The sequence below is a fragment of the Miscanthus floridulus genome, chromosome 17 (genome assembly GCF_019320115.1).
Source record: "Miscanthus floridulus cultivar M001 chromosome 17, ASM1932011v1, whole genome shotgun sequence".
NCBI classification, from domain to species: Eukaryota; Viridiplantae; Streptophyta; class Magnoliopsida; order Poales; family Poaceae; genus Miscanthus; species Miscanthus floridulus.
The window spans coordinates 101,588,907-101,607,593 of NC_089596.1; the positions used below are offsets into that span (position 1 = coordinate 101,588,907).

Sequence of the window (18,687 nt, forward strand, 5' to 3'; positions counted from 1 at the left end):
CCTTTCTGTCTGACCGTTAGTTTGCGGGTGATAAGCTGAACTTCTGAGGAAATGAGTACCAAGACATTTATGGAGTTGCTCTCAGAAATGAGAGACAAAGACTAGCCCTCTATCAAAAACAATGGTAAGAGGAATTCCATGTAGGGTCACAACCCAATCAAAATACAACCTGACATACTCCTTGGTTGAATACCTTGTATCCACCAAGAGGAAATGAGCGAACTTGGTGAGGCGATCCACAATGACCCAAATAGAGTCATACCCCTTTGCTGTGTGGGGCAAACCCACAACAAAGTCCATAGAAATATCCTCCCATTTCCAAACAGGGATAGGCAAGGGCTGTAAAAATCCAGGCGTATGCATATGGTCCGCCTTAACCCTTCCACAAATGTCACATTCTGAGATGTATTTGGTAATATCATGTTTCATATTTGGCCACCAATACAAGTGACACAAATCATGATACATCTTGTTACTTCTCGGATGAATGGATGATTTGGAGTCATAGGCTTCATCCAAAATTTTTCTCCTAAGCTCATCACTTGAGGGAACCACCAATCAGTCCTTGAACTTCACCACACCTTAATCATCAATATTGAAATAAGGACTAAGCCCTTCGGTAATTAACTTCTTGATATGCGGAATTCCCAAAGCATTTTACCTTTGCTCTATAATAATTTGTTCAAGTAAATTCAAGACTAGAGCAATATGGGCTAACACTTCTGAATGGGTGAGGGAAAAAGATTCTTCATCAACTTGATGCAACTTCTGACTTAAGGCATCAGCTACCACATTAGCTTTTCCAGGGTAATAATGAACTTCTAAGTTATAATCTTTGACTAACTCAAGCCACCTCCATTGTCTCATGTTCAGCTCAGATTGAGTGAAAATATATTTGAGACTCTTGTGATCCGTGTAGATATGCACTTAATTTCCCAACAAGTAATGTCTCTAAATTTTTAGAGCGTGCACAACTACAACCAACTCTAAATCATGGGTGGGGTAATTCAATTCATGCTTTTTCAGCTGACGTGAAGCATAAGCGATCACACGTTCACCTTGCATAAGCACACATCCTAGTCCAGTCCTAGAGGCATAACAATACACATCAAACAGCCTATCAATATCTGGTTGGGCAAGAATAGGAGCAGAGGTAAGATACTTCTTCAGGGCTTGGAAAGTTTCTTCACAAGTCGAACTCCATACAAACTTGACATCCTTTTGGATCAACTTGGTCATTGGTTGAGCTATTTTGGAGAACTCAAGGATGAAGCACCGATAATAACCAGCAAGACCAAGGAACTGATGAATCTGATGCACTAACTTTGGAGATTTCCAATTTAACACATTCTACACCTTGCCAGGATCCATAGAGACGCCTTTAGGTGTTAGGACATGTCCCAAGAACTATACTCGATCCAACCACAACTCACACTTGCTGAATTTGGCATACAGCTTGTGTTCCTACAATCGAGTTAGGACTATGCGAAGATGTTGTTCATGCTCTTCATTTTTCTTAGAATATATCAATATGTCATCAATGAACACCACTATAAACTTATCTAACTCTGGCATGAAGACTGAATTCATAAGATACATGAAGAATGTAGGAGCATTGGTGAGACTAAAAGACATAACTAGGTTTTATAGAGCCCATACCTAGTAGAGAAAGCTATCTTTGGTATATACCCAGAACGAAGATCAATCTTTGAAAATACCTTGACACCCGCCAATTGATCGAACAAAGTATCAATACAAGGTAAATGATACTTATTCTTAATGGTTACCGCATTGAGAGGGCGATAATCCACACACATCCAAAGAGTGCCATCCTTCTTCATAAAAATAGCTGGACACCCCATGGTGAAGAACTTAGATGGATGAATCCCTTTTCCAACAATTCTTCTAACTGTTTCTTCATCTCAGCCAGTTCCTTTGGAGCCATGTGGTAGGGACACCATGAAATAGGAGCAGTACTAGGTTCTAACTCAATGGCAAACTCCACATCCTAATCCAGTGGTAACCTAGGTAGATCCTCGGGAAAAGACATCCAGAAAATCATAGACCACAGGAATAGAAGCAAGGTCAGAAGAAGCTTCAGCATGAGGAACAACTGGTAGGGTGGAAACTGAAGACATAAGGAGAGACATTCTATTCTTAGAAGAAGGAAGCTTCAATTCAACAATTCTTTATCTAAGGTTCAAGACTACCACATAGTTTCTCAACCAGTTTATTCCTAGAATTGCATCTATGCCTTGACCAGGCAATACCATGAGCTAGAGATGATAAGAGTGAGTTTCAAGCACTAGTCTCACTATGTCCGTGTGAGTTTTAACGCACAACTGTGCACCCGAGTTCTGATTCTATAGGTAATAGGAATAGCCGTAGTAGATATATTGTACCTTTGTGCAAATCACATACTCATGAATGAATGTGATGCACCAGAATCAAACAATACATATGCTGGGTGAGAATCAATGGTGAACATACCAGCCATCACAGGCTCTCCCTATGGGATCTCCTTAGCCTCAGTGAAGTTAACCTATCCTGAGCGGCTCACGGGCACCTTCTTCCTGATGATAGTCCTCTTGACCAAATGAGAGTTGGCTAAAGGCTAAAAAGACTGGGGAGGCTAATTCTAAGGGCACTCTTGGGCATAGTGGCCTTCCTTACCACACTTGAAACAAGCACCCGACTTGTTCCCCTATCCCTGACGAGGTGGAACCTGCTGTCCCTGAGGCTTGCTGCACCTACTGAGTAGGAGCATGGTACTGAGTGAGAGGTGCCTGGTGAGTCTGGCGAGACGACTGTCCACCTAGAGAGTGATAGGACACCCTCCTCACAACCTGTACCTTCTGAGATTGTGGGTGACTAGAAGACCCAGTGATCACCCGCTTGTGCTTCCACTCAGCCTGAGAGTCATGCTGAAATCCCTCCATAGAAATGGCAGCATTTATCAAAGCACCAAAGGTCTAATAGCCCCCTATATATAGCTTCTCTTGCAAGATGCAAGAGAGACCACGATTGAAATGGTCCATCTTCTTCTCATCAGTATCCACATGAGTCCCTACATACTGTGCAATATGGTTGAACTTGTTCACATACTCTATCACAGTTATGTTTCCTTGCTTCAGCTCTAGAAACTCGAACAACTTCCTATTCAGCAAACTAGCAGGAATATAGTACTGACGAAAAGTAGTGGTAAACTCCCGCCAAGTCACATGGTGATCCACAGGCTGCATGGCATTGAAAGTGTCCCACCAAGCACCAAAAGATCCCAGAAGCTATTGTCTGGCAAAACACACCTTCTGCTCGTCAGTCACATTGAGCAGTTAAAACTTTTGCTCCAAATATGAAGCCAATGCTCCATGTCCAGAGGCTCAACAGTCGACGTGAACATAGGCAGGTGTCCCCAAGAAGTCCTGATAGGAATAAGGTCTCTTGGGACCATGGGCACCACCCTTGTTCCTGCCATTGCCACCGAGGCCTCCACGGACGAAGCCACCAATAGCTTGTGCTAGCATCTCTAGGGCATGGGCTGACTCGCGACTAGCATCCAACATCTCAGTCATTATCTCAGCATAGGTCATTGGAGGTGATGGTGGTGGCAGAGGAGGACCAAGGAGTGGGGCCTTATGGCTCTCACCGTTGGCATTGCCATGACCATTTTCGTCCTGGTCTTCACTAGGACCATGGCCTGTCCTAGCACTGGTGCTCCCACGACCAAACCTCAGGTTTATCTGTATACAGATAGGAACCTACCGTTAGGGACCAGGCCTCCATATTTAGAAACAAAACGTCTAGAGAGATGATAAGGCCCAATAAATGATTACAAGCGAGAACTTTTCCTTAAGAGTTAAAGCCTTTCTCTTTATTTATTATCCTATCAATTTACTACCCAAAATTATATGTGTGGGGGAGTTTAGTTTAAGTAAGATTCTCTTTTCATGATGCATGGATAAACCTATTCGTTCGCTCAAGCTGGAATATAGCGGCATTCGTATATAATTTTCGGCACAACGCACACTCACTTTCCGTACGCTAAATGATTCCTACACAGCATAAGTTAGTGTACCTGCAGAAGATTGATTAGATAAAACCAGTGCCACTATCCTAGATAGACCATATTACTAGGACTTATACTTATTTACGTAATTTATCGCATCCTGCTTTTCACAAAGTTTTTGTTGGTCAAATTTTAGGTTTTGAAAAGAGTTTTGAACTCATAGACTTATTATTGGCTCTAATACCACCTGTGGTAGAACCGCCCAAAATAACACGTTTTCGGAGGCTCTTGTCTTCCACTAGACACTAAGCACCTCGAAAGTGAGCTACATCGGACAGTTCCGTCGAGCACACCCTAAGGGAGAACTCGAAACAATGAAACTGCTGTAAAAATTTTAGGATCAAAACTATCATCAATTCACCACAAAATTTCCTACAATAATTAACTTAATATTATTAAGCATTCTCAAATGATTTAATAGCTCCTAATGTCAATACATATAAACATGAGCTAAATACACCAACAGATAGAGCGCAATTTTAGAAACCTAACAAAATTTATTTTATAATTTTTGGACACCTACATGATTTTATATTAATTACCAAAGATCAGCTTAGAAATTAAATTAGAAAACTTTTTCTCATTCCTTAGGAAAACGAAAAGTAAATCTCCCGCGCGGCCCACACGCGCGGCCTGCGTGGCCCAGCGCGTGTGCAGCGGCTCGCTGGCGTGGGCCACGCGAGGTTGGCCTGAGGCAGGGGAGTCCCGCGCGTGTTGGCGCATTTGCAAAAGAGACCTCACACTTCTCCCAAATCACAACAGAGTGCTAACACTATTTTCCTCTCTCTCAGACCTTATCACTTAACCCCCCATCATTTCCCTAATTCACCCGCACGCATCATCGGCGGCTTAGTGCACGGTGGCACGGTGGACGGTGACCCAGCACGACCGTGCCGGCCAGCAGAGGCTCACGCTAGCCCATTGGTCGGGCCGACCTTCGACTACGGTCCAACCGCCTAGACCAAGCAGCAACGCGAGGTGGCGAGACATGCTGGAGCGAGCTATAGCGACGCGTGGCCATCCACGATGGTGGCGTAGCTGCCCCAATGAACCAGATCACCTAAGAACCTAACTGGCTAGCGAGGGAGCATCAGTAGACTACCATAGACCTAGCCGAGGTGACGATTGTGGTGGAGGATGGCAGAGGAGGTATGGCCACGTGCGGCCGAGCCATGCAGCGACGCACCTCGATGGCGCGGTCACGCCAGCGGTGATAGGGATGCGGTAGTGGTTCCACTGGCGTGCGCAAGATGGAGAGGGAGGCAAGGCGAAGCTAGTAGTGCGCGTGAATTGGCTCGGGAGGGATGGTAGGAGGGCTGCCCTCATCTACGGTCGGACACGGCCTTATCAGCACGGCGGTGGGAAAAACACCAAATTGGAGCTTGGCAATGCCTTTTTCATGGTTGGGTGGGGTCAGGCAGCGAGAGAACTTGATGGTGAAGCCACAGACATGCTAAATTAAATGAAAATGATCACTCGGTGGCCAATTGGATAGCGCGGCTCGATTACGGCAATAGAGGGAGAGAGAGAAACGAGGCGACAAGTGGGCTCGTCTCGATCTCGCCTTGGTGGGACGTGGCCGGTGTGATCTAGGTGCGATGCGCGCGCAGACGCAATGGACAAGCACATGCGTCCATGACCAGCATGGCCCGCACGTCCACAACGCCATAAATGACAAGGCGACGGTGAGCTCAACCACATGCGCGCGGTAGTGGCGGCATCGAAAAGGACCGACAACAGCGTAGAGGTGTAGAGGAAGGCACGTACATGACGGTGAGGCGATGACACCGGCAGCAGCTGCATCATGGCACGGGGTGGATCGACGGTGCGGCAGCGCGGCGAGGCAGGCTACAACGTCGTCCAGCCATGCGAGCAACAGCAGCGGCTCCACGCGACAGAGCTAGTGGCGGTCAGGCCAGGGCTGTCACAACCGGACACGCGCGGTAGCGCACGTGCGCGTGTAGAGCGAGCAGGCATGGCGACGTCGTGCCCCCGAGACGTGGTGACCGCGCTCACCCGGTGAACTAGTCCGAAATCACGTCTTGCATGAATTTTAAAGCGCCTATAAAAACTAACCAGTTGCTGTGAAACCTAAACCATCTTCACCATGCTCCAGAGGGGATATGAGGCTACCAATCCAAGCTAAAACACGACACCACCTCCTAACTCGATTTCACAAAATAAATTGTCAAACATTGCATTGTCTAGGTGTCGACATACTTGAAAATATTCTAAATTTTTGAGCTGAACTTGATTCCAAACTGCATTTCTAGGCTATTAGAAATATTGGCTAGCATTGTTATTTTTCCATCAAAAGTATTTTATTGTCATCTACAAAGTTCATATTCCAAACTTTATTTAGCGCCACATATATGTTATATAGCATTTGTGTTCAATAAAAATTAGTTTTAAACCCTACTTGATACATATGAGTTATGAAATAGCTTATCATTTAACATTTTTATTGATCATCTAAATTTACAAAAAATGTTATCTACACATTCCATCACATAAATTATCACATAAACATTATGCTCGTGACATGATTTAGTAGTTTGTTTAGGGCATAACACCGAGGGTGTTATAATCTGTGGTCCTTTTTCTGTGAAGAGTGTGGATGGTTATGATTCATTTATAACATTCACAGATGATTATTCTCGTTATGGCTATATTTATCTAATTAACGAAATATTAGAAGTATTGGATAAATTTAAGATATTTAAGGCTAAAGAAGAAAATCAACACAATTTAAAGATTAAGATAGTAAGATCCAATAGTGAGGAGAGTACTACGATCGACACACCTCATATGGCCAAGTTCCTGGACCTTTTGCAAGGTTCTTACAGGAAAATGGCATAGTTGTCTAGTACTCTACACCGGACGAGCCTCAGCAGAATGAAGTAGCTAAAAGACGCAATCATATCTTAATGTATATGGTGAGAAGTATGATAAGTTACTTTACTCTATCGATAAGTTTATGGATGGAGGCGTTAAAAACCACCATTCATATTCTTAATCGAGTTCCAAGCAAGTCGGTGCCCAAAACACCATATGAGTTGTGGACAGAAAAGGAACCCTCACTTAACTATTTATGTGTGTGGGGTTGTCCAACTGAGGCTAAAGTCTTTAACCCAAATATAGAGAAGCTAGACTCTAAGACAGTCAGTTGCCATTTCATTGGTTATCCAGAAAAGTCAAAATGTTATCGCTTCTATTGTCTTGACAGACATATGAAGTTTGTAGAAATAAGATATGTTGTGTTCTTGGAGAAAGAGTTAATCAGGGGGACTATGGTAGCGCGAGAAATTAGCCTAGAGAAGAAGCGGGTATATGTGTCTACTTCGATGGTTCAGAAGCCATTCTTCACGCTACCTGTTGTTGCTGCATCAATAGTGCAAGACACTATAGTAACAACATCTGTTATTAGTTCTCTCGTGGCGACAATGAATGAACTTGAGAAACCTATCCTTCAGGATCCTGTAGAACCTGTTGTCACACATGAGGAAGAGCAACAACAACCTCATATAAAACAAGCGTCAATTAACGAGGCCTCTAGAAGGTCTCAAAGAGTTAGGAAACCAGCCATTCCTGATAACTATGAAGTCTATAAATGTGAAGAATTTTAAATAGTGGGTGATCCCACCTTATTTGAAGCCAAGAGAAGCGCTCACTCATCAAAGTGGCTTGAAGCCATGCAAGATGAAATAAGATCAATGAATACCAACGGTGTTTGAGACTTAGAAACAATTCCTAAAAGAGACAAGACAGTAGGCTGTAAATGGGTCTAAAAACTAAATATGACTGTAAAAGGAATGTAAAAAGATTTAAAGCGCGACTTGTGGTAAAAGGCTTCACGCAAAGAGAAGGCATAGATTACAATAAGACATTTTCTCCAGTATCATGTAAGGATTCTTTTAGAATTATAATGGCACTTGTAGCACATTATGATTTAGAATTACATCAGATGGATGTAGAGCCGACATTCCTAAACGGAGATTTGGAGGAAAATATTTACATGGCACAACGAAAGGGTTCTGTTGTAGAAGGAAAAGAACGTATGGGATGCCGCTTGAAGAAATCCATTTACGGATTAAAACAAACATTAAGACAGTGGTATTTAAAGTTTGATAGTATAATAAGAAAGTTTGGTTTTAAGAAAATATAGATGATAATTGTGTTTATGCAAAGTTTAAGAATGGGAAATATATTTTTCTAATCTTGTATATGGATGACATCTTACTAGCTAGTAGTGATGTTAATCTACTACTAGACACGAAGAAGTTCTTGTCCTTGAATTTTAATATGAAGGATCTCGGTGAAGCTTCGTTCGTTCTAGGAATAGAGATTCACTGAGATAGAAGAAAAGAAGGTTTTAGAATTATCACAAAAGACATACTTAGAAAAGGTTCTAAAGAAATAAAGTATGTAAAATTATATGCCTTCACCTGCTCCCATAGTCAAGGGCCATAGATTTGGGAAATCCAATATTCCAGGAACCAATATGAGATCGATCAAATGAAAGCGGTTACATATGCTTCAGCTGTCGGAAGTTTACAGTTTGTTTAGGTGTGTACATGCCCTGACTTAGCGTTTGTTACTGGGTTACTTGGCAGATATCAGAGTAATATAGGAATAGAACAATGGAGACTGGTAAAGAAAGTTTTACGTTACTTACAAGACATAAAAGGTCTCATGCTAACGTATAGAAGATCTAATTTCCTACACATAGAGGGGTATACAGATTCAAATTATGTGGGAGATGATAGAATGTCCACGTCAGGATATATATTTACTCTCGCAGGAAGAGCTATATCGTGAAAAAGTTCCAAGCAGACCGCCACTACATCATCTATGATGTAAGTCGAGTTTATAGCGTGTTATGAGGCCACGGGACAGGTAAAATGGCTGAAGAAATTTATGCCCGGGTTGAAAGTGGTAGACGACATACATAAGCCACTCAAGTTATACTGCGATAATAATCTAGCAGCATGTTATGCTCACAACAATAAGTTAAGTGATGCTGCCAAACACATTGATATAAAGTATTATGTTGTGAAAGACAAAGTCCGGGATCATATAATTAGTCTTGAGCACATAAGTACAGAAAAGATGCTCGCGGATCCGCTTACAAAAGACTTACCACCCAACGTGTTCAGATAACACTTAGCCAACATGGGTTTAAGGGGAAGCCTATGATTCCTGGACAATAAGGGCCTAGTTGAGAATCTGTTTCAAAATAGAGAGGGGTATTGTAGCTGTTAATCTAATGGCACTGACTGTGACGATGAGACGCGCTCTATGTACTGATCTATGATGGAATAAGAAAAAGATAAAGTAAATTAAGTTTAAGTAATAAGATGAGATCAATGGAGAGATTGTTAGTATTGATCTCTCCAGTTCGACCCAACGGCCGAGTTGGGCCTTGACCTCGCACCCTGATCGGGGGCGTCCAACCCTATATGGTTGGTGGGTCTCCGTCGCACTGCGCTATAAAAAGAGGTGGGGGCCGGCGGTTCTCAGTACGAGGTTCACCGTGAGCCACCACACCCACCGACAAAATCCAATCCGATCTAGTGAGGGGCGTAACCAGCGACGGGAAGCTCCACTACCGTCTTCACCGCCGTCTCTGCGCCACCAATGCACTACGACTGACCTTAACACCGTCACCGCGACACCGCTGAGCCGAGCCGCATCACCTTCGTCATGGCTACGTCGAACTCTTTCTCTAAGTTCACGGATGGTCGGTGACATCTCATCTTCCTTCCTCTCTCTCTAGATCATGTTCTACAAAGTTTTTATCCTATATGTAAGATTGTATCCGCTAAATCTATATGTAGGTGATCACTATGTCTATCAGCCGGAAGCCTACCGTGAAACGTAGTGCTCGCGGAGTGCCATTTCGTTTCAGACTTTCTCGACTCATCCATCCATGTCGTTTGACTTGCACCCAGCACCCAAACTGAAGCGAGCCCTCTTCGCGCGGTCTGCACTGCTCATTTTTTTCTGAAGTCTGCACTGCTCACTGGTCTCGTAGTTGCTTGCAGAGCACAGGTTCAGTGGATCCATCCTTGCTGTTCGATGTTTCACTGAAGTATTGAACCCAGCATCAGTCTGCTGTTCGCTGCACCTGTGGTCAATGTCCTAGTTGCTTGCAAGAATTCATGCATCGTTTTGAGCTCAGATGTGGTTCTTTTTCCCTTGTTTTGTGTGGCTTTTCAGCATCAGGGAGCGTAAAGATTGTGCTGCACTCCAGTACTAGCCAAAGGTGAGCTGAGCTGACCGGTTATGCCTTTGAGGAGTGTCAACGCAGTTGCTTGTCAATGGGTGCGGGCAGTCGACGAAAAATGTCTGCGCGCTTTGCTTTATGTTCCGGATTGTTTATATATAGCAGGGTCAAAGGCCAAATTTCCCGCTTGAGCTACTTTTCAGCCCTGGAATAGTATTTCTCTCTCATAATATTTCAGCATAAGCAAACAGGGTGTTTATTGTTATGAGTGTAGTGGAGTCAATGTCCTTGCAAAAGTACGAAGGGACACTGAAAAGTGAGACTCAACTTTAGGAATGAACTTAGCCAGTGGATGTTGACTTGCAAAGGCTGGACGAACCCTGTAGTAGTTTATTCGATGGAGAAGTTGACGAACTGAAAAGGATGGGATTTGTTTATTTCATCGTCCCCTTTTTTAGGGTCGAGCACTGTATCGTCAATATCTATAAGATGAAGGGTATTATCTTTTATTTCCTGTTGATGAAATGGATGGACATGAGACTGAGAAGCACACACTGTGCCTTTTGGGCTGGCCAACTCCACCAGATCACATCAAGTCTAGTCTGAACTCTGAATTTGATTCCTGCAATTGGCAGCTTGCCACTGGCCTTTGGCCTTGGCGAACTGGTGTGTAGGATAAGGCTGTTAGTTGGCTAACCACTCGGTATCTGAACCTCTCGAGTGATCAAATAATGTGGACTCAGCAGATGAGGACTAAGCACTGCACCAAGATGCATCATTGGTGGAGGCAGTTATTGTCTGCACTGCACGGTCCATAGTAGTAGTAGCTGAGAAACTATGGACAAATCGACAAAAGGGCTGCTGCATCAATGTGTCCATGGAATTTCTACGAACACAATCTTCTTTATTTTACGAATCTCAATCTTCTTTATTTTGAAAGAACACACCATGATTATACTTTTTTTTAGCAACATATCTTTCTTTTCTCTGGGTTAACAATAGCATCCCATAACTGCAACTCACACCATCGGACTTCGTCAAACAAAACCGAAATGGCCCAATGAGTACTGGTCCAATGTAAAGCCCAGTAATGAATTGACCAGATCTGGCTCGCCGAAAGGCCCAAAACGATCCAAGTTGGGTTTTCCGCTGATCACTAAGCCTTACCTGTGACGCGGACTTGGCCCATTTCTCCATCGTTGCGATACTGGATGCCGGGATTTTTAATTTATTTTACTTTTTTCCTTCGAGGATTGAATCCGGGAAATAATGTCGCATACATAATATATGATAGATGAACGGCGGTGCTAGCGCCCGCATGTCCGGACGCCCGGGCCTTCACTTCGCCCCGCGCCAGCCCGACGTGGCGTCTGCGCCCTACCCGACCCCACGCGGCGTCTGCAACCCGTCTGCCCCCTCGCACCCCCTCTAGCAGCTGCAATAGGCGGGTGGCATTGCAACATGTGCAAACACTCGATCTACTTTTGAAACATCTAGATGCAACACTTGCAACATATATCTAAAATACAATAAAACACTTGAAACATGCTTCTGAAACACTTGAAAAAAGCACCTAAAATGCTTGAAAACCATGGCAAACATACGCAACATGCAGAAAAAACACTTACAACATATGTGTGAAACATATGCAACGTCGAAATAAAAACACTTGCGACATACGTATGAAAACACAGATGAAATATTGTGAACAGACACTTGTAACATACGTGCACAAGCATTGCAACATATGCAACATTCCCGATCTATTTTTGCAATATTTATATGAAACACTTACAACATACCTCTCAAACATTTGAAGCACTTGAAACATACAGTTGCAACATGTGCTTTCAGCACAACATCTCCTTGCCACTTGGGAGAATGGAGGCTCGTCGGCGTGCCGGAGGCAGCGGGCCGATGGCGGTGGCTCCGCAACGTGGCAGAGGGGCAGCGGCTGCACGACTTGGAGAGGGCAGCCGCGCGCCATGCCGTCCTGCAGCAGCATCTCGGTGGCGCGGAGCTCACCGCCGCTCCGGTGGAGAAGGCCATAGCAGGTCGCTCCGGTGGAGAAGGCAGGTGAGAGGCGCGATGGAGAGAGAGGCGCGATGGAGAGAAAGACGAGCGGGAGCGCGCGGTGGAGAGGGAGGCGCAGTGGAGAGAAGGCAGGCAGGAGGCACGGTGGAGATGAATGGATAGGAACAGATAGGAGAGCCTTCTGGGCCTCCCGGCCTGCCAGCGGGGCCGTCCGGGGCGGACAAACGCCCTAATACAAGCATTACCGATTACCGATTGATCAAAAGTAACCTTATGGCCCACTATAGATACCTTATAAACATCTATTTTCCTCGGTGGAACAATTTTCCTCTCCAACCAGAGCATTTGAACGTTAGTTAACAATGAGTTAGTTAGTTACTCCTCCATCTAAACAAGACTGTGATTCTGCAATTCAAGCGCATTCTCCTGTACAAGCACTATAGTACATGCAGCTAGACAAACACATTCCTCAAACAGCTTTATACGGCTCCTGTAATGCAGGCTGAGCAGAGCAGGGCAACCAAATAGGTCCAAAGTTGATTCTTTGCCATTGCAGTTTTTTAGGATGGAGGGAGTACTACTATACACAACACAATATACCTTTGATTCGTGCACGACTCCTCGCTGGGTTGATGATGACCTTTGTGAGAAAACTAGGTTGATGACCTTTGTGAGAACGCTAGATCGACCGGTGGCAGTGAAGGCCTACCAGGTAAATGCATCTTTTTTTTTCCTCTTATCTGGGTACAGCTGTAGTATCTGTTCGTACACACGCACGTACGCTCACTCAACGCACGCACACTACTCACACCACCCGTGTACAAACAAACCTACAACTACACTCAGATCTGAAGACCGCGTCCTTTGTTGAGATCACCGAAATCCTCAGATTCTATAGGCGACGGGCACGTCACGATCCCATTGTGGCATCACGCGAAAGAGGCACTATTTATAAATGGGTGCTGCATAGCACACACCCGGTGCGTCACCAACGCTGCGATCGCCAGGGATCGAACGCTGGCGGGCAGACTCGCCACCGCGAGTACTACCACTGAGCCACTGGCTCGTTCGCAGGTAAATGCATCCTAGTACCGAGTGTGGGAAGGATGCCTAGCCCAGACAACAATTGTCAGCTTCAATCTAAACAAGCCTTGAGTGCTACGTACAGTCGAGGCCTTTTGTATAACTGGCAGGAGTAAGCGAACTGAACTACACTCAATTAGTTATGTTTTTTAGGGTGCAATCTTTTTACTCAGATTAAAATTATGGATGGACTTGATGTAGGTGATCGCATTTTCTAAATTTATTTTAGCATTTAGCGGTGCTAGCTATTTTTTAGGGTATATGAGTGTTTACGTTTGTACTATGATCGGTGTCTGCTGGGTCTTGCAAAAAGAAAAGAAAACTAGTATGAGTATGTAATATATCTACTTAAAAGACCTATGCTCTGTTTGGATCCATAAAACTAACAACTAGTTGACTAATTTTTAGTTCTTAAGTATCAAACAAATTCACTAGTCATGAACTAGTTGCTAGTTTACTAGTCCACTTATAGAAGCTAATAGGACTAGCTGTTACTCCTAGTTTATCCAAACAGACCCCTACTCATTTAGTTTTAAATTGTAAGTCATTTTGTTTTCTTTCTAAATATCGTTTTTATTAGATAATAGTAAAAAATATGTATATCTATAAGAAGGTGAAATGGCTTTATTATTATTTAAAACGCAAGAGTAGCAAGTACTCTCTCTATCTAAAAAAGAATAGAATTCTAGGTATGAAACTAGACAAATGCTCGTGTAAATTTATATCCAGAATTTTAGGTATGAAACCGATATTTGTCGCTTCTCCTGTCGAATGCACGGCTGCAACCTCGCAGAGTCGCAGACAATTCTCCGAGGGGCAGTTGCTCCAACAACTTGAGCGCTTTGAAAATAGTAGAACGACTCGATGATTGGCCGTTAGCTGCTAATGCATGTGTCTGTACACGGTACACCACTACAGTACTTAAGTAAGAGTAGTTCTTTGCTCGGTTCGTTTGGCTGATAAACCATGACTGAAAATATTATTGCCTGATTTATTATAAAAGAAAAATACTATTCGTTGACTGAAAAATACGACTTATAAGGAACGCGAACAGGGCGTCCCAGTCCCTAACCGAACCAGTCGAGCGCTTAGTAACGAAGAGTTGACTTGCCCCGGCTCGTCCACACACGCATGACACAACCACTAATCCAGCACTGTACTCCTCAGATCGATCGAGTATACTAGAAAAGATCGCGGCGTTGCCGCGTATGGCCAGTGGACGTGCCCGTTGTACTATAGATGGTCCTTGTTTTGTGAACAAATAAAATCATGTGAAAACATTAATTTTCTTATTTGGATCAATGATCTAATATAAATATGGGATTATTATATAATCTGGGCTTAGTGAATGCAGGGCCATGATAAAACTATCCATATTAATTAAGTAAAGGAAGGTGGAATAGGGTGTTCTTCTACTGCCATCATAGGGCTAGAATTTTTTTTTTGTCTTAAATGGACTTAGGCAGAGTGGAACAACAGTTATTATATTGGTTTTGTCCTCTCTCCATGCCTGACCAATAAAGTTAATAATTATTGAAAAATAAAAAATAATGATTCCATGCTTGAAAAAATATTATACCTTATTTTGGAGAAATTATTGATAGAGGTAGCCTAAAAGACCTGTGAACTATAGCTGGAGTAAAAGAGTCATTTCACGTACAGTTTAACACCGTTAGCCCATCAAAGTAGCGAAAGGGCCAAGAAACCAAACAAAATTCGTTTTAGGGCCAATAAACAAGTTCGAGAAAAAAAAGGGCAAGAAACTAAGCAGTACTTTTTTGGGACCAAGGAAATAATTTCCTCAAGTTTTATTGGCATATTAATACAATGAGCACATTTAACTCTTCACAATTATATGAATATGAATATTAAAAATTACATTTGACAGATATATTTATTGCATTCTAAATTTACATGTGACAAAGCTATACTTTAGAACCCAATTGAGGAGCATAAGTTATGATTTACCTTCAAATTGTGCTACATGCTTATTTGAGCTTCTCTCTCCCAGTTTCCTCCCTTCATTTTTGTTTTTTTAATCACTTCCGGCTGGGCCATGTAAACGTGGCTAAAACCTTTGAATTATCTGATGCTTGATAAAAAAGAAAAAGAAAAAAAACTTTGGCCACTTCGGAACGAAATAAATTCAAGGATTGGTGTGTGGGGCCCATGTTCCATCAGGTCATCACAGCAGCACGTGAAAGGCTGAGCCAAACTCCATCCTTTATCGATCCACTGCACTGCTGCACACACAGCACTACCACCGCAGCGCTCAAAAAAAAAAAAAAAAGCACTACCACCGCAGCAGCTAGCTTCTTCCCCTTTTCCAAGCAGGATCCCATTTCCCCCCTCCCTTTTCATCCACAGAAAGAGGAGCAATAGCAGATCCATTTCGCTTCTCCACAGAGCAGATCGCTCGTAGCTGCTTCCTCTTCGTCCAAATCAGCAAGCAACGAGCACAACCAGCAGGCCACTGCTCCCTCCTCCCCCATGACTCTCCATGTTTTCCTCACAAGAGCATAGCAGCAGCACCATGCCAGCAGCAGTAAGCTGCAGGGCAGGTGGTCTCTTATCTCCGGCAGTGCCCGGGCTTGGGTTCGGACAAGCGGAGGCGGAGGCTGTGCCGTGGCGGTAGAGGCGCCGACTTCCTCATCCACCGGCGAGCTTTGTCCAGTGGCCGCTGTGCGGTGAATGCGGGTTGAGCCATTCTGCCATTGCTTCTCCAACTTGGTCGAGGTACGACGGGCGGAGGCCACGGCGAGGCGGAGGGGATGACACCGGCTTCTCGATGATTCCAGTACATCCGGATCTATGTGTAACGGGCACGGGCAGACGCCCGATCCACTACTATGCTTTAATGGGCGGGGAGCCCAAAGGCCCGATCCACTGCCCTAGTATGTTTTAATGGGCGGTCTAGCTTAACAGGTGCGAGGTCCGATCCGACGGTCGATAATGGATGTTATGGGGATCCGACGGTTAGCGGGTTTGCGGACGACGTGCTCTATCCGTTAGCTTTTTTTTTTTTTGCATGAATCATATATATAAATATATTACGTAATCACATGTTTTATGCAGTTTTAACACATAATTTTTTTGCACAATAAGATTAAGATCCAACCGCCTCCGTCCTTCTTCTACCTCCAGGCTTCACATATCAGATCACATTTTTTTGAAGGATAAATCATAGATCCGGCGCCACCGGCATGGCCGACGCGGGTGCCACCGCCACCGCCAGTGCCATGAGGCGCGCCAGGGCGAGCTCACCGCCGTCGTCGACAGTCACCGGTGAGAAAGAGAGTGGTAGAGAGAAAAAAAATCTATATGTTTTTTTTTTTCTAAAACAAATGTGTGTTGAATATCATTTGTGTATATAGAGATAGGCAATCCAGATCACACAACCGCGACTCCTGAACTCCAACTCCACAGGTCCACAACCAGACAAGGGAGACCCAGCCAGTCGCCTTCGCCTCGCACGGCCATTCGCCATGGAGAGCTCACCAGTTTCTCCCAAGCTTCTTCTCCTGGCGCTCCTCCTGCTGCTTCTGGCTCCAGTGCAGCAAGTCCAAGCACGAGAGCTCGGTGCGCTTACGTGCACGCTGCACGCGTCTGTTTGTTTCTTCTTTTGATGTCTTCCGATAACTGACTGACTATAAACTTCTACTGATCATCAGGTGGTTCGACGCAAGCGCAGCACGTCGGCGGCTTGCCATCGGTGTTAGTGTTACCAAGCAGCGGCGGCGACGGCGCGGCCGTCCCTCCGAAGCTCGACGTGCTGCCCGGCGTGAGCAGGTCGGGAGGGCTCGCGCCGCCGGCGCCGAAGCCTGGTTACAGGCCGCAACCAGGGCACGAGCCATCGCAGGACGTCGACTCGTCTCCCGGTGTGACCGGGAATCACAAGCTCGCGCCGCCGCCGCCCGCGGGAAACCCGCCGCCTCACTACCGCCGCCTGGGTCCGGCGGCGGACTTGCTCCGCGTGTTCCGGGGCGCCCTTGCCAGTGTTACGGGGTTGCTGCCTAAACTGCTGAACAGAAGCCTGAAGACATGAGTTATGAGTAGAGTCCTAGTTGCATATAGTTGCATGCAGGCGGTGGCCGGTGTACCGGAGCGAGCTCGGCACGTGCGTGCGTGGCAGCGAGTATGGCCCTGTTCGGCTTGTCCCATATTCGATTTGTTTGGGGTTTTTTTTCAGCTGAAACAGTGTTTTTCTCTCACAACAATTCAGACGGAACAGTGTTTTTCAGCCAGTTTCAGCTAAGTTTCAGACCAGCGAACGGGGCCATTATGTTGTACTAGTCCATGACGTTTGCCCTTGCGCGCGCCGATAAATCATGTGGTGAAGACGTAGTTAAAAAATATGTTTAATCTTTAGATGGAAACAATATTAGAAGTTTAATATAGACTGGTGAAAGGGCGCGCGCCATCGCGCGCACGTGCAGTTACAAATGCAGAGACTGAATTGGTTTAAGATATATCATGAAGTACTTATGGATATTCATAATCTGAGTGAATGGAAAAAATGACGATACATATAGGAACCTAAGCCATTTGTTTGAGATATACCATGAAGTACTTATGGATATTCATAATCTGAGTGAATGGAAAAAATGATGATACATATAGGAACCTAAGCCTTTCTTTCGCCTAACTTTGGACTGCAGATAACGAAGTACAGAGTGAAACTTGGAAGAAAGCTGAGACTACCCATTTTGTAAGGTTGTAGGAAGCACAACAAAAGTAAACTAAATGCAAGTACCTATGGTCAGATGAGTCCGTTTTCGACATAGTTCGCATCAACAACAACAACAACAATAAAGCCTTAAGTCCCAAACAAGTTGAGGTAGACTAGAGTTGAAACCCAGCAGAAGCAATCAAGTTCGCATCTCTACCTTTTATTTCTTGGACACCTGAAAAAGATGAGATGGACAATTAGAAGTGCTGCATAGCTTAAACCATAACGGTGACGCCAAATAATCACAAAAACATTTACCACTCTCATTTTGTTCATGACTGCGGACTTTGCATAAGAATCGCCAAAGCAATAGTTGCAAGTAGACATTGATCGGGATGTACCTTCTGAATCATGTATTGTAGCAATGCAATATGAATCATAGTCCCTAACCAATCAGAATAGATTAAGTACATAGCATACCAGAAAAATCACTTTAGGTTAGAAGCAGGTGCACATATCCTATGCAGGTGTATAACTATTTATTTTAAGAAATCAGGAAAGAATATCCTATGCAGGTACACATATCCTATGCAAGGGCAGTAACAAAAA

General features: G+C 44.3%; 1 protein-coding gene across 1 annotated transcript; it reads left to right on the forward strand.

The window, feature by feature from the left end:
* Nucleotides 1–15,715: 15,715 nt before the first annotated feature.
* LOC136519033 (uncharacterized) lies at nt 15,716–17,625 on the forward strand. The gene is made up of 3 exons (XM_066512709.1): nt 15,716–16,694; nt 16,836–16,988; nt 17,081–17,625. Exons 1-3 carry the CDS (start codon nt 16,613–16,615, stop codon nt 17,452–17,454), a joined length of 609 nt encoding a protein of 202 aa, XP_066368806.1. The 5' UTR covers nt 15,716–16,612; the 3' UTR covers nt 17,455–17,625.
* The last annotated feature ends 1,062 nt before the right edge of the window (nt 17,626–18,687 follow it).

Bases quoted from the DNA above. Each gene is read 5' to 3' on its own strand.
- LOC136519033 (XM_066512709.1), top strand. From the start codon at position 16,613: ATGGCCGACGCGGGTGCCACCGCCACCGCCAGTGCCATGAGGCGCGCC. The intron at 16,695-16,835 runs GTGAGAAAGAGA...CCAACTCCACAG, and splicing joins GCCGTCGTCGACAGTCACCG to GTCCACAACCAGACAAGGGA. The intron at 16,989-17,080 runs GTGCGCTTACGT...ACTGATCATCAG, and splicing joins AGTCCAAGCACGAGAGCTCG to GTGGTTCGACGCAAGCGCAG.